Source organism: Pleuronectes platessa, chromosome 15 (assembly GCF_947347685.1).
Source record: "Pleuronectes platessa chromosome 15, fPlePla1.1, whole genome shotgun sequence".
Taxonomy (NCBI): Eukaryota; Metazoa; Chordata; class Actinopteri; order Pleuronectiformes; family Pleuronectidae; genus Pleuronectes; species Pleuronectes platessa.
The window spans coordinates 7,777,967-7,793,882 of record NC_070640.1 but is presented as its reverse complement, the minus strand read 5'-3'; the positions used below and the strand labels follow the sequence as shown (position 1 = coordinate 7,793,882).

General features: G+C 40.1%; 1 protein-coding gene across 2 annotated transcripts; it reads right to left on the bottom strand.

Annotated features, from left to right (window-relative positions):
* Positions 1 to 356: 356 nt before the first annotated feature.
* Positions 357 to 14,586, bottom strand: hspa4a (heat shock protein 4a). Of its 2 annotated transcripts, XM_053440838.1 has the most exons (19): positions 14,234 to 14,586; positions 12,271 to 12,328; positions 12,003 to 12,143; positions 11,307 to 11,429; positions 10,260 to 10,359; positions 9,825 to 9,958; positions 8,967 to 9,211; positions 8,540 to 8,616; positions 8,036 to 8,187; positions 7,537 to 7,643; positions 7,175 to 7,308; positions 6,623 to 6,804; positions 6,345 to 6,428; positions 4,161 to 4,313; positions 3,653 to 3,778; positions 3,027 to 3,134; positions 2,663 to 2,782; positions 2,327 to 2,488; positions 357 to 1,327 (listed from the first exon to the last, which is right to left on the bottom strand). In XM_053440838.1, exons 1-19 carry the CDS (start codon positions 14,338 to 14,340, stop codon positions 1,127 to 1,129), a joined length of 2,514 nt encoding a protein of 837 aa, XP_053296813.1. In that variant the 5' UTR covers positions 14,341 to 14,586; the 3' UTR covers positions 357 to 1,126. The 2 variants fall into 2 exon arrangements, with proteins under 2 accessions (XP_053296813.1, XP_053296814.1); XM_053440839.1 differs by lacking the exon at positions 6,345 to 6,428.
* Between the last annotated feature and the right edge of the window lie 1,330 nt (positions 14,587 to 15,916).

Below are 15,916 nucleotides of genomic sequence, written 5' to 3'. Positions count from 1 at the left end.
TTTAAAGAGGGGCGATTGCAAGCCCAACCTTCAGCCATTGTTTTACAGCTCAACCTGAGACTGAAATAGTTGATAAAAAAACTTAAATGTGCCTTATTTGTCTGTATTTTTATATAATAATAAAAAATAAAAAGTTGCTGGCAGGACCGGGGAGGCACAAATATTTATGATTGTACTAATATATAAGCTAATCGTATTAGTATTTGTTTACAAAGATTGTATTACCTATATATTTCATTTCTGTAGTAAAAAAAACAGCCAATGATTATTTTTCATTCAATCTATCTGCAAATATTTTTCTTGGCTAAATGAGATTTATTAACACAGGACTAAAAAGAAATGTCAGGAATCATCAATTAATTCATATGCTTTTTTAATTTGATTTATTTCAGTTTTTTGTGATGTGGCAACAACAGCAGCACCCAGAAGGTGATTTGTTAGACCAGCATTCACAGTTGGGTAGAAAAAAGCAATACAAGGCTACCAGAAAACAACCAATGGACCATTACTCTTAAATGAGAAAAAGCCAAACGATTATATACTGCATGACGGTAACTTGTAGTATCTAGTTCCAACATACAGTACAAGTAAACACAAAAAAAAACAGTCTTTCCTCTTAAACTAAATACATGACATTCCAGCAGTTACAATTATTTGTTGTGAAAAAAATGTAATGTACAATTTGGAACAATCCACGTTCGTTTACAAGTGCCACTGTACCTAAACTGTATTTAGACATGCCATTATATTGTACAATTTCAAGAATCCTGTCTTTATTACTAGTTTACCAGAACTACTGAACATTCGGTGCTTAAATGTCCTCAGGAGCTGCTGAATAAAACAAAGAAATACAGAAGAAGCAGTTTTTAAACACACACTCACAACTTTTATGTCATAAAGTAATCCCATTCAATATTAATATTATGTGTGATTTTTGTATTCTGAAGAAAATGAGAAACGACATGTTGAGGAGGCTGACGTATGAACTGTATTGATTAGAGATGCTGCTGTCTGTCTCCAGAAGAGAGATGCTGCTGTGTCATCAATCACAATCTCAGAAGAACGACAGAACCAGAGGCGAGAAGCAGGACAGACGGAGGTGAGGCTTGGGTAGCAGCCGCAACACTTAGTCAATGTCCATTTCAGGGAGCTTTTTCTCTGCCGTTTCCTGTTCCGTCCCTGCAGGTGTGGCTTTGTCTTGACTGGATGGCTGACTCTCGGTCGGCTCCTGCCCGTTGACTGGTCCGTTCTCGGTCTTCTCCTCTTTAGGAGGCTCCACCCTGGGCTTGGGTTTGGACATCACAGGGTTGCAGGCTGAGTAAAGCTCCTGAAAAAAAGAAATATTTAAAATTTTGAAGAAGAAGGGCAAATAAGTAACTATCTTCCGATACCCGTTTAGTTTCAAATTTATTTCTATACTAATCTACTTTCTATAACAAATTGGAACAAATAAACTTGCTTCTAGTGCAAATTGTAGCAGGGATTAGAAGAAGCTAGGAGAGCAACCGGTGCTATTTAGTGTGAATGAGACACCACGCATCCTCAGCTGAGCTTGACCGACTCAAAGCACACTCAGGGACACTAGAGGGGGAAGTTTCAACTTTATTGAAATATCCTCTAACGCAGTCAGCCGGGTGCAATAGCCAGGAGCGACAGCCGGGTTAGAGCCAATCACAATCACTTTGATTGTCAGTCTCCAGCTCCCAAATCCTCTGTGCCTTACAAATTTATTTAAAAAAGAATGAGATGTTCGGCTGCAGCACAGACAGCAGAAGAAAGCTGACCTGTGAGAGTAGAGGATGTAAACTGCATGCTTAACTCAATACACCTCTGTAACTACAGATTCATGAAAGTCCAGATACTGCAATCTACTTTGTATCCATGTGTGTGTGTGTGTGTGTGTGTGTGTGTGTGTGTGTGTGTGTGTGTGTGTGAATGTGCTGTAAAGAGATTGATTTACTTTGTGTGGAGATGGTATTTGTTCTACCATTGGTTAGATGGTATCAAAAATACACGATACAAACATGACTACAGCAACGCTCTTATTGTGACTCCACTGAATAAATAAGTGCTTTGTTGATACTTCTACGCTTCATAATTTCCCTCGTGTCGGTGTTCTTGATTACAGCTTCAGGAAACCAGACTCAACTCATTTCTACCGGGAGTGGATATGATGTGAATTACCCCTAATCACAGTAAAATGCTTGGTGAGTCCTACAAGGATGACAGTCTGTATGCTGGCTTTGCAAGGATGATTAAAATATTATGTTGATACATGATTTTTGGTGTGTTGGGTGTATGTGAGGCCTGAACACTCTCTCTGTACCTTAGTCTTGGCCTTGATCTCCTGAACTTTTACCACTGGGTCCAGGTTGAGGTCCTGACTTTTCTGCTGGTTCATCTTGCCGTTCATCCAGCCCATGGCGTCGTTCACCTGCTTTTCCACCCGAGTCACATCAAGCTCATCCAGGTGATCGTACTGCTCATCCTGTCAGGAGATTCAATGGTTATATATGAAACCCGTTTAGCAATTCCTCATATTAGTTATGAAAGACAGTATAAATGAAAGTGATGAGCCAACATCACACCATCAAAATCTAACCAAATATCTTATCTAATCAATCTAACAGGTCAACAAACATGTGTCTCTGTGTCACATTACCTTTGCCTTGTAAGCTTCAATGATCTTCATGTACATTTGGATTTGTCTGCCAAATTCTTCAAATGCTTTTGGCCTCTCCTCAGCCTCCATGTATCTTTCTTGGATCGGCTGACCAAGTTTCTAAAGAGAGGAACATCACATTTAGTCAAGCAGACATCCAGAAAAACAAACAACTGAAGAATCTTTTTAATTATTTTTCGTCAGTTAATGACAACATGTTGTTCGATGTTATAATATTTCTATTATCTAGGAATAATCAAATAATAGACAGCATCTCTGAGTGCCCTTTCTAAAATGAGAATAGTACAAGTTGATTAATAAAAAGTGTCCATGTGCAAAGTTCATACATTGCAGGCCTAGTTACCTTCAGCTCAGCCAGTCTGTCGATGTAAACTTGTTTCTGTTGGTCCTCTCCGTCTTCATACAGCCAGATCTCTGTTTCCTCCAGTTTCAATGAGAACACATCACGATCCTACGAGTGGTAAACAATATCAGATTAAATTCACATTTCACGAACATTAACAGTAATTACATTTGTGCCCATCAAGGCGCTGTGTGGCTTATAACGAGGTGTGCTCTGGCAAAGAGTCGGCAAGTTGCCCTCTTGAGGCAGTGCAGAGCAACAGCGAGATTGACCAATAAAACTCTGATCCGAAGTTAATGGCATACTTCACTGTTATTTTAAAGTGAGGGTGTTTTAAAATAAGAAAAGAAAATGATAACCACCTACAGAGGTGGGCGTACGATGTGTTAACATAGATGTACGAACAGATGACTGCTCGTGTGTGAACTGAAAGAGTCCACGCAGATCTGTTTCCACTGCAGAGCGGTGTTCTCTATTTCTTTCTGATAAATCTGCCATTATAATAGCAATCCAACAAGGTGCAGGCAGATAGTCTATAAAGGGGATTGGGGATGGTCCATTGGATTACAGCATGTTATAACTGTGCACCGAGCAGTGACCTTTCGTCTTCTCTATCTAATACTCACAGCTTCATTCACAAACTTCTCCAGGCTGCCGTGCAGTTTGTCTCTCATGTCGTACACATACTCCTCTACGTAGTTCTTTGCGTCGTTCCTCTCCTTCTCCAGCTTATCCTGCATGAGCATTTTACCCTTGAGGAGACACAGTGAAGGTGTTAGTCTACTATGTAATTTTCATATATAACACAGTGCAACTTTAAAATATAATATTATAATAATAAGAACAATTCAAACATGACTAAAATGTTGGTCATTTTGTAATCTAAAAGTAAATGTGTTCAGAATTTGAGAAGTAAAATCTACATTCACGTTTTTAAGATCAAGATACAAATTGCAACAAGTTTTAGAGAACATCGTCCTTACTATATAATCAGATAATATAACTATGATAATAACTTGATCAACAGTTGCTCGTTTCTAATAAAAGCTAGTACCAGTAAGTCTCATTAGAAAGTTGCTTGGACAAATACTGCATGTGCGTGCGAGACATTCCTGGTGAGTTTTAGAGCATTACCTCATTCTCCACCAACAAATTTAGTACTTCAGTGGACAGCTGCCAGTGCAAATTGCTCTCTATGGGCAGCTCCACTGCCTTCGTTTTCACTTTGGGTTTCTTGGCCTGCGGGGGCTGGTCGTTCTTCTTCTCCTGCTTGGTATCCTCAGTCGTCTGCAAAAGGTGAGATAACAAATCATTAAATTCTGAGCAAATACTGCTGCTTTAGTGTGTGTGTGTGTTAGTGTGTGTGTGTGTTTCTTAGAAGTTCATCATCAAGGCTTGTTAGAACACCACTGGTTTTGGTGCAGTTGTGCTGCGTTACAGTTTTTCTCAGTTGTTAACACACAAAAAGCGAAAATTCTGCACAATTTGCACAACCTTCACTTCATGTACCAATCGCTCGACCCAATTTGGCACTACTTCACACTCCCTTATCTGCATTAGACTCTGACTTTCCTTCTTTACACTCTGATGTCAATTACACATCACCTTGTTGTCAAAACACTACACACAATGTTCAGTTGTTGCACACACTTCTCAAGTAAAATCTTAAAGCATCAACCTACAACACACAAAGCAATTTGCAATCAGGACTGCAGCATAAAAGTGCCTTGAGCCTCTGGTTTGTTTGATGAACAATGGAGAACTTGGAAGATATCGACAACCAGAGAAGTGTCTCACTGTAGCCCACTGTGTTGACCTCTCTGTGTCCATACTGTAACTTGCATTCTCATGCTGTCTGTGTCAGCGGATCCAGGAGCATGACACAGCTCATGTCTTGTACCAGTACATCTTTATTGATGAGGTGGGATTCAACCTGGTGAACAGGAGGCGATGGGGCAGAAACGCCATTGGCCAGCGGGCCATTGTTGAGGTCCCCGGCCAGCATAGTGGGAACATCACAATGTGTGCTGCAATGAATCACCATGGGATCTTGCACCGTCATGCCCACCTAGGGACTTACAAAGCTGCCCGTCTCCTGATCTTCCTGGATGGCCTGCATGACCTGCTGGTACCACCTGGCCAGATAGATGACCCACAGCGGATCGATCACGTTGTCATCTGGGACAATGTGAGCTTCCACCGGGCTGCTCAAGTGCGTGAGTGGTTCCAGGACCACCAACATTTTCCCGTTCTATACCTTCCACCTTATTCTCCTTTCCTGAATCCCATTGAGGAATTATTTTCAGCTTGTAGGTGGAAGGTGTATGAACGGAACCCACAGGAGCGGGTCCTACTGCTCCAGGCCATGGAGGAGTCTTGTGGCGACGTGAGTGTCGAGGCCTGTCAGAGCTTCATGCGCCACTTCCGGCATTTCTTCTAACGCTGCTTGGACAGGGAGAACATTGCCTGTGATGTGGATGAGGCCCTCTGGCCAGACAGGAACCGGAAGCGTGATGCCTAATTCATTTTTGTGAAGGAGGGGGGATTGAGCAGGCCAGTTTACAGTACTGTTCTGTGTGTACTGAATAAACCTTTTTTTGATGCATATTTGTGTGCTGTTTTATGTTTGACTATGAAAAAAGGCCTACACTGAGACATTTTTCAAAAGTAGAAATGGCTGATTGTCCAGAGTCATTGTCATTCATATGGTGTGTTCCATTTCGATGATTGTGTTTTCAGTTTTGCACTTCAGTGTGCTGTAAATGCTTGGTAGTGTGCAGCAAATGCTTAGTTTTGTGTACTCAATGAATGGCATGTGTGTGTCATTAGAAAATATGGCTGTGCATACCAAATGAAAACACGAGTTCCATTTTGTGAACAGTTAAGAGATTTGATGGCAAAGAGTCATCTTGCAAAGGGAGTGTCAGGTTTAGCATTATGTGTTTGAGGTTTTCAGTTTTCTGTGTGCAGTTTTGAGAAAGCCGTTATTGTTTTGAAAAACGTGTGTTAACAATTGTGAAACTGTAAACCTTTTATTAAGTATTTTTGATTATATTCAGATTCTATTGAATACTTGTGTGGCCACAAAGACATTGAGGTTATCTCCCATTCTCACTGAATTGAAGCCGCACAAAAATTCTGACTTGTAGCTCTCCTCGACTTTGTAAGCGTTCCTTTTTTTCCTTTACATCAAAAAGGGGTGGACTTCATTTCAAAGTTGACTGGATTTATGGCAACTCATAGAGAACAATATAATTATGCCATGTATAAAATAAAAACATTGGGTTCGGATCTCCCTATCGTCCAACACAACTTTACCTCCATCTCCTCTGTCTCAGACTTCTTCTCTCCGTTGTCTCCAGCCTGAACTTTCTGATCCTCAGGATCCACCTGCATTTTGTTCTGACACCATAATGAAAGAAACAACCAACTGAAATTATATTGCATTACCTACAGTTTCAAAACCAAACTCTTAGGGTTCCTAATCAGAATCACCAAATACACTTGTTTTCCTTCCGTTCAGAGAAGTCAAGCAAAACACAGACAGTATGCCACACGTGTCACACACCCAGCACAAATACACACAATATACAGACCTCCTCTTCCTTCACTGTCTGGTCCGTCTCCATTGGCTCCTCGCCTTCAGCTGTTTTTATGACTTCTACGAGGGACGCGCTCGATACGCTGAACACCCCGTGGACATTGACCCGAACCTTCACCTTGACCTTTGCACTCTCACCAGACGCCTGCGGAACCACATTCTGGATAAGGAACTGACCTGCAGGGCAAAGTAACAGGGCAAAGGTCAGAACAGGTGAAAATATCTTAAATTAAGAATAAATAATAAACTAGATTGAATTAGAGGAACATCTAAATGAAATTATCAAGGCGTTATAATAAACATGCAACATAATTAAAAATGTCTTGGGAGTAAAAAGGATCAATACATTTGTTTAAAGTTGTCAAAAAATAACTGTGGGCAAGTTGTTTACACCTGACAATCTTTAGATGTTTTCCGGTCACACCTACAACTTTTTCATTTTACGTACACTTTGTTGAATTACCTAAACAAATTGAATAAAAAGGAAAAATTATTCCATAATCAATGTCCACACTCATTCTGACCACTGATGGTGAACTAGCAGTACCTATAGCGGTGCTGGGGCACAGCAGCTCCTTCGGGTTGTTGTAGTAGCCTTCGAGGGTGAACGGCTCTTTCCGATAAAAGGTCAAAACTTTGGAGAAGGGAGCTGCGTGGTTCTTTGGGAAAACTTCACAATCACTGAAAACACAACAGGAAGAGATCCATGAGAGACTGAAGACAGTAAGATGGGCTGGCTCCTAATCTGCAGCAGATCATACCATAGCTTTGTCTAAGCAACAGTTAATGAAACAGATAGGATTCCAAGATGATTTTGTAAAATGAGAGGGCAACTGGCCAAGGCTGCAGAGAGATATTCAAACATGAAGTCAAACAAAGACCCAGCTGCATTTCAGACACAGATCGTACCTCACTCCGTCCTCTGCGGCGGAATTCCATTTCAGGGCGATGGAGTAGGGGACAACGTCTGTGATGGAGAACTCTCTGACTTTGAAGGCTGGTGACAAGATGGCACACTGAGGAGAAGAGAAAGAAGACAATTACAAAATGAGTGTAGATGAGGCTGAGTCATTTGAAAGAAAGCACTGACATAAGAAACACTGCTGATCCAGAGTCAGTAACTCTGAAGAGAGACCTTTAACAAAGACTAGAAGAGAGATCTCTTTACGCTAAATTTCTAGTTTATTTGTGCTACCATCATCAGCCAATGATTCATATTTTCTTCCCGTTTATATTAATGAAGTTATTTAAAATAACTTTTCTGCATAAATATGACATTCAACCACAATTAAGAATGTGAGCTTGTATAGATGTGTCTGAGCTTTCCCCCCCACACGCTTATCTCTGCTGTCAGAAGGTGAGTCTGCCATCTGTGACCACAGTGTTGGTGACGACAGGTGATCTGTACCTGCAGAGCACAGCCTCTGGCCACTGCCTCGTCTAGGTTCAGGGTGGTGTTCAGCTCTTTGCCAAAGAATTTGCTAATCCGCTCTTTGATGGCGGGCATTCTGGAGGCACCACCGACGATTTCCACTGCATAGATGTCTTCCTTTTTCATCTCTGGACACAGGAAGCAGGAGATAAGGATGACGCACAACAGAGCTTGTTAAGTCAAGACAGTGAAACAGTCTAGAGGCTGAATGGAAGAAACTTGTGTATAAAATAAAATGTATTACCTATTTAAAATGGCATATCTGATATATTTTCATTACTTAGAGCTATATTACTGCTTAGCATGGAAAAAGGAAGAGCAGCCAGAGATAGAGAGGAAGCATTAATCGGAGGCAGGCATGCCCCTAGTGTCCTGAGGGAAGGGCTGTCTCAGCAAAGCACATGACGGAGCCTCATTTAAGTCTAGTTTGCGTGTGCTTACGGGGATAGTCCAGCTGCTATTAAAGTCATATGTACTCACTGGCTTGTTCCATGACACTGCGCAGGGGACCCTCTACTTTGGCCAGCAGCCCCGCACACATCTCCTCAAACTGACCTCTGGGGACACATGGTAATAGATTATTAATAGATTCAGACTCACATACACACACACGGTAATGTGGAGAGGAGCTAACAGCGTCACAAGCAGATGTATACCTCTACGAGTTACTTCTATATTTATCAACACAATTTGTAATCTGCACCTAACTATAAACAGCATGCTGTAAAATACCCTAAACCAATGAAAAAATAATAATATCAATAAATGATCTATAAATAAGGAAGACATATAGCTTTATTATTATTAGTCAATATAAATAAACAGCCCCACCAAGAATCCAAACATCCATCGATGATTTGTAGTACATCTTTGTCCTTTTATTTCGTTAAGTAGCTTCGCAGCTCACCTGTTGAGTTTGCCCGAAACGTCGATGTCGTTCATGAAGCACTCGATATTGAGAGGCAGGTCGGAGGAGTTGGCGCTCATCAGCTTCTTGAGCTTCTCAGCCTCTTGGTAGAGCCTCACCAGCGCCCGGGGTTTGGTCTTGACGTCCAGTTTGTACTTCTTTCCAAACTCCTCGCAGAAGTGGTTGACCAAGATGTCGTCAAAGTCCTTCCCACCGAGCTCTGCATCAAATGCTGTAGCCAGGATCTGAGGAAGGGAACCAAGGAGTAAATTATTAAAATATGGAACAATTAGTTTCATAAACACTAGACTACAACACGATATGTGTAGGATTTCTAAAAAGTTACAATCTTTATATGTAAAGCACTGTACTCCACAGGCAGAAAAACTGTTACAGTGTGCTACGATGGGCTAACAAAATAAAACCAAAATCAGAAGATAAGGGATGAAAAAAACTATTTCAGTGATTTAAGATTAAAAAAAGTTGCAAAAACGGATTGAAAACAGAATAAAAGAAAATTAGATCAAGAAAAAGATTTTTTTAAAAAACAGGATGGACATTTCATTTTACAAACAAAAAAAACTTAAATTAGTTATTTAAGTGAAGATTAAAGAATTGATCGATGGAGGTTATCTAAAATATTTTATATTAAATTGTATTATACAGTCAAAAAAGTTTGTTCACATAATTAGAACAAATAAGGCAATGATTAAATCAGTTTGAACCCATGAGGAAAAAGAATCCCACATTTCTCAAACCCGACAACCTCCAGTATTGATGTATCCTCATAACCCGCCCCGATACCTTTTCCTGTTCAGTATTGCTTCTCAAAGTAGACACAAATTATTCATCACTTGCCTTGAGCTTTCCCTTGTTGAAGGCACAAACTGACACCTGGTAACCGGAGTGGCCCAAGTCCACAAACACCACTATCCTGGGCTTCTCCTCTGGAGCCGGCAGGTCCTGCTTGTAGATTCCATATGCCAGAGTCACTGCAATAAACAGATAAATGAGGTTAGTTTATCCTTCGTTTCAATTAAAATATGAATCTCAATTTCTGCATGTTTATTACAAATCTACACCAATATGATAGCTACATGGATATACAGCTATAGTGCCTTTCCAACTCTCGATCTTGATAGAAGCTGTTTACTCAATACTTTCTCACAGCTTCTTTAATCTATGTAATATAATCCCTATAATTCCCATGTGGAGCTAAAAAGACCAATATGGGATATATAATGCAGATGCTGCCTGTGAGTCCAGCGCAGGGTTTACTGTGTTTCCATGTACCTGCAGTGGTCTCATTCATTAGTCGGAGACAGTTGAGGCCTGCGATCTGAGCTGCATCAATAACTGACCTCCTCTCTACATCGGTGAAATAACTCGGGACCTGCAAGGAGAAGAAAAACAGCATCAACACAAAGTATTATTTAGAGTCATTTGCAGTTTCAGAATGAGACATTTTCTCTTTAACTAGCGATCATAAAATGGTAACACTGTTGGACAATGATAACATGCCACATGTGTCCAAAGGCTAAAAGTTATCCTTCATGTGTTGTATGTTAATTATTACTTTGAGCACTAATGATGTGAGAACGGCCGGCATCACAAGATGTCTGGATAACATTACAGAGTTAGTTGCTGCGGGTGCCAAAACAAAACATCTCCTTGTGGAAAAGCTCAAGAGTTAAATTTAGCTGCTGGCCCCAGTAATAAAAACATATTATCCATAACTGGGGATGATGTAAACTGTCGATTTAGGCCCAGCGAAGGTAACAGCCATGTTGTGCGAGACCAGTCATATTACATAACAGATGCTGGTGGTAATTTCATGTACCGAGCAGAGCAAGAGACACACATTTCCCACCCATCACCAACAAGGTGCAAGAGAGGAAATAAAGCTTTCAGACAGGACATCTGGTTAAGGGATCAACCTGTCACATGAGCAGGTGGTAATACATTTATAGACGTTGAAGGCATATTTCGCCGAACATTTATTTTTCACCCAGAGTGCTAGAAAATCCGAGAGGATGACATTAATAGTTGCCATTATAAAATCGGGATGTAAATGTGATGCAGTTCTCCAATTAAACACAGAGACTGGCATAAAGTGCAGAATTTAAAGTGAGTCATAGGTCTTTTGAAGTCTGTGTAATGTCTTTGAGTAATCTGTGTGCAGAGATTCAACACGTAAAGGAACACCTCTGCCGACATTAAAAGGCCTAAAAGCAATTAGATAACTATATCCAGTTGAATTGGGATAAGCAAGATTATGCAGATGTTCAGACACCCTGCTGAAGCTGTTTAATGGTTGCAGTCGTCCACAGGAATGCTTACAGAGATCACACAGTCTGCAACTGGTTTCTTCAGTGCACTCTCAGCAGTCTCCTTCAGTTTGGTCAGCAGCATGCCAGTGACCTGCTCGATGCTGAACACCCGCTCCTCCTCCATGTACATCACCTGGAGTTGGAAGACAAATTGTTTCAAAAACTGACAACAACAACATCACCTTTCATTTCAGTCCTTGCAAGAACTGAGAGTACGTTTGAGACCAAACACAAGCAATCAGATGGCAACAAACATTTGATAAGTTTTCCTATTCAGGCATTAAATTAAGTTCAAGGTCCATTATTTTTAACGACAAAATAATGTCATAAAGAGATGAAGTGGCCAGAAAATAAATGCACCTCCTTGAGAGAGAGGTAGAAGAGGCTGTTTTAAAGTATGAAAGCATAGAGGTCTGGGTAGAATAGGAAGATAATTTGGAAAAGCTATGATTCAGAGAGAAGAGCATTATGTGTGACTCTTCTTGGAGCACAAAAGGTAACAGTGAATAAAGCAGTAAGGTCAGGAGTAAGCTAGTAAAGCCGGGTTTTCTAAGATAGTAAATGTTTTATTTGGGATTTATTTGGCTTAGTCCTGCGTAAAGTAACACTGAAAATAATCAGTAAAACACACTCTTACTTCACAAACTGCTATAAATGACTAATCTCTAAAGAAGAAAAAAAAGCATGTCAGTTCTCTTAATCTTACTTTTATTCCAGTGGATCCAGAGGGCATCTCTGCCAAGTCATACACCAGGTTAGACTTGGTTGCCTGGACATTGGAGTCTGAGAACGCCCTGCCATGGAATCGCTTGAAGCCCTGCACCGTGTTTTTACAGTTGGTCACCACCTGGACATCGTGAAAAAGGTAAAAGAGGAGGGAAAAATTAAGTTAAGACAACGATAATTAACCTTGAGGCGGTTTTAACTTTTTGCATTGTAACGTAAAGACCTCTGGGGAAAGGGACTGATTTTACCTGGCTTTTTGCAGCTGCTCCTACGGATCGATTTCGTGGTCCAAACGATACAAATGACCTGCAAGATAACAAGACGTGTTAAGATACATGACACGTTATTAAAAAAATGCTCTTTTCAATCCTCCATCTAATTGTGAATAGCCCAAATCAAAACAGATTATAACGCCCATTTTATCATGCCTACACATGGCAATTCTGAGCCCCACCCACTTAAAGTAAAGAGGCAATAATCCAGGTCTGCAGTGGCAACACTAGCAGTTTGTTTGGGTTTGCCTAAAAGTAAAATACCATGTGTGTATATATAAATATATGTGATCAAGGTTTCAGCTTTCTTAATTCAATTCTTCCTCCAACCATTTGTGTCTGCACAAAAGCTTGTTAGGATTTATCTCTCACACTATAAACACAGTGTGAAGTGGTGTGGTCAGTCCACTTGTGTCCCAGCGGGTTGGGTCTAAACATGCCTGCTATCGTCACACCTATCAAGCGCAGATGTCAGAGCGACGGTCGCTGTCAACACAAACAAGTGCAGTTGGTGATGTCCAAGAAGACGACTCAGTGCGTCAGGTCTCGTGGAAAAGTGACTCAACGGGAAATGCTTGGCCACAACTTGACCCAGGAACAAAGTAGTTGTTTATAGTGACGCGAGGGGCCGGACGCAGGAGAACAAAAACATTCTGAGATCATTTAAGAATAGAAATGAAAGTTGAAAAGATGGTGGATAATTTCAAGACCTTTAACAATTGCTCAACAGGCTTATTTTAAGATCATGATTCTAAAAGGCGATGTTTATTACTGAATAAATGACTATTCTTTTGCATAAATATTAAGTCTTAGAGATTCAATCCCTACCATGTTTCACATAAGGTGATCTGATATAATATTAACAAAATTTAAAGAAACAAAACACTCTTTGCCATTTTAATGCTGCAGATAGACTGAAGATGCAAAATTATTTGAATTACAATAGATAAACTGATATTTCTCTCGATTAACTAATCCAATAAATGCACCTATTGCTTCAGTAATTACTCGTCTGTTACAAACAGGTTTGATTGATAATTCATCTAAAATCCCAGGTAATGTTTCTTATTCATTTGATCCTCTATGAAAACAAATCCACCAAAAATGTTTTCATAGAATAAATGAAATCTCAATATTAATTTATGATAATTTATACAGCCACATGACTTTACCTCAATCGATTTATATTCAAATTCTTATTAAGTAATTGAAATATTGTCCATAATAATAAATCTTTCCGTTATTAATTAGTTAAGAAATACATTGTATCATAATAAAACTACTGTTGGTACAATGTGTTCTTCGTCAGGTAAATAAACTGAACTCAACACATAAACCCTTTAATGACGACATTTCAAAATATTTTAAATAAGATTAGATTCATCAAAGATGAACCAGTTTCTTTAAATTATCTAGAATGTTCCAACAAGCGATTGGATGATGCTGTCATGGAGGACGTAATGGGGGACGCACACTTTATCACACCGGGACACGCCGGTTGGTCGGAGCTAACGCCTTCACGCGCTCTTCAACAGTAAGAAAGAGGGAGATAAACACCGCCCGCGTGAGTGTATCCAACGGGCAAGGAAAGCCATTTTTTGAAGCAGCACTGTCACGTTAGTTAAAAACTCGGCTTAGCTAACGAGCTAACGGGGGGGTGGGGATGAACGAGGCTGCGTGCTTCAAAGATTCAGTAAAAATATATTTTTACATCCGCCATTGCAATATTAGCGAGCGTTCCATTGATTTACGCGCAGTCTAATTCATATTAATTATCCAGCACATGGTTCACGTTGCGCAGAAAACGGGGGTGGCCATTGAGTGAGCTGCGTTCACGTGCATCACCTGTTATCGGTTCTTACAAGCGTTCGCCTCCTCCCGCATCTGTTCCCCCACCCCGCACGCCCCGGGGATAACTGCGTGTGTTGCGGGTACTCACGGTGTGCATCTGTCGCTGTACTCGTTGGCCACCGTCTCGATGCCTCCCGCCCGGGCTACAGCTACATAGCAGCTCTGGAAGCCCAGGTCGAAGCCCACCACTGACATGTTCCTGCTCTGCGTCTCGTCTCCCCGGCTTCAGCGGAGTCTGGAGGAGAAGTGGGGAAAAAGATGGAGGCGCTCTCGGCGGCTGTAAGAGGATGTGGGAGTCAGGTGGAGGAGTAAGTCGTTTGTCTCCGTGTTAAATCGGGATCCTCCAGGTCCTAATCCACAGCGCCGACTGTTACCGGTGTCTCTGATCTGTGCTGGCCGCAGCGGCAAGGGGGTGATACGGTCTTCTCGTCTGCAACCATCGCGAGATTTGCGCAGTTCCAGATCGCTCTGGACTTTTCTACAACCATGTGGGAGGTTGTTCTCCAATGCTCGAGGTTTTAAGGGGAAATAATATCTGTGGACATTTTGAAACACTTCAGGGTTTATTCCGACCCACATTGCACAAAGAAGACCAAAGAGAATCAGTGTGAATTTTCCCGGGATTAGTTGCTGTTGGGGAATGATAGTCTATTTCATAATCTGTGTCCATAAAGGATCATATCTTTAAATGAGAAAAACAACTACACATGTACACCAACATGAGAAAACGAATAAGGGGAAATAAACAATTTAAATTCTAAATAGTGTTTATACAAATGCTCAACACTGATGCATGGATATATTTTTCTATTATAAATTTTAGAAGTAGTATTAGTATGTGTAAAATTACTATTATTATTATTATCATTATTATTAGTGGTAGTAGAAGTACGATTAATAGTAGTAGTAGTAATATTATTATATGTTGCCAAATTATGTCAAGTATTGCCAGCAGTCTATTACTTAACAATTAACAAATGTGTAAACTGTTTTACATTCACATAAATGTTTCCATCATTCATTCATTTTGATTTATTTCGATTTATTTTATGTAGAATTAAAAATATTGAAATGCAGAACCAAGTGAAGAAAAAAAATAGCAAATAGTATTATTTGCCATCAATGATGAGGAAAAAAATCTAATTCTTGATGATTTAATCTACACATTCGAAAAGGAGTGAGAAGAAGTACAAACTTATTTCATCTCACCCCTTCTCCATAAGTCATCAATTAATAATGATCTTATACTTAACCAGCTTCCTATGTATCTATAAATATGTCGATAACCAGTGGTCTGTATTGTTTATAATGTACAATGAAAATTGTTGTGATCACCTAGTGTTAATGAATGAAGCTCCCAAACCCTAATGTCATTGCTAGATGGATGAGTCTTATGCCACCACATAAGTAAATGTCAATTATTTAAATGTAGCTTGTTTTGTTTTATAAGGGCCCGAGCACCGAACATTAGGAAACAGTGGGAGGCCCTATTGAAATTGTAAGGATTATAATTTTTTATTTATTCAGACAAATAATTGGCTTTTAGAGGGCTTTAACATGCTCAAATGACAAACATTTGCAGGAAATTTGAAAGTGGTGAAAATGTACGTATTCTGGAGAATAAAAAAGATGAAGATACAAACTAACTCAAAGATTTTTCGTCAGACAGTTTGAACGTGGTGTGGCATCAAAGTTTGTATACACGCCATCAAAACAAGAGGTTCTGTACCTCGGTCATACATGGACCATGAATCCTTTGATACTGAGCAGT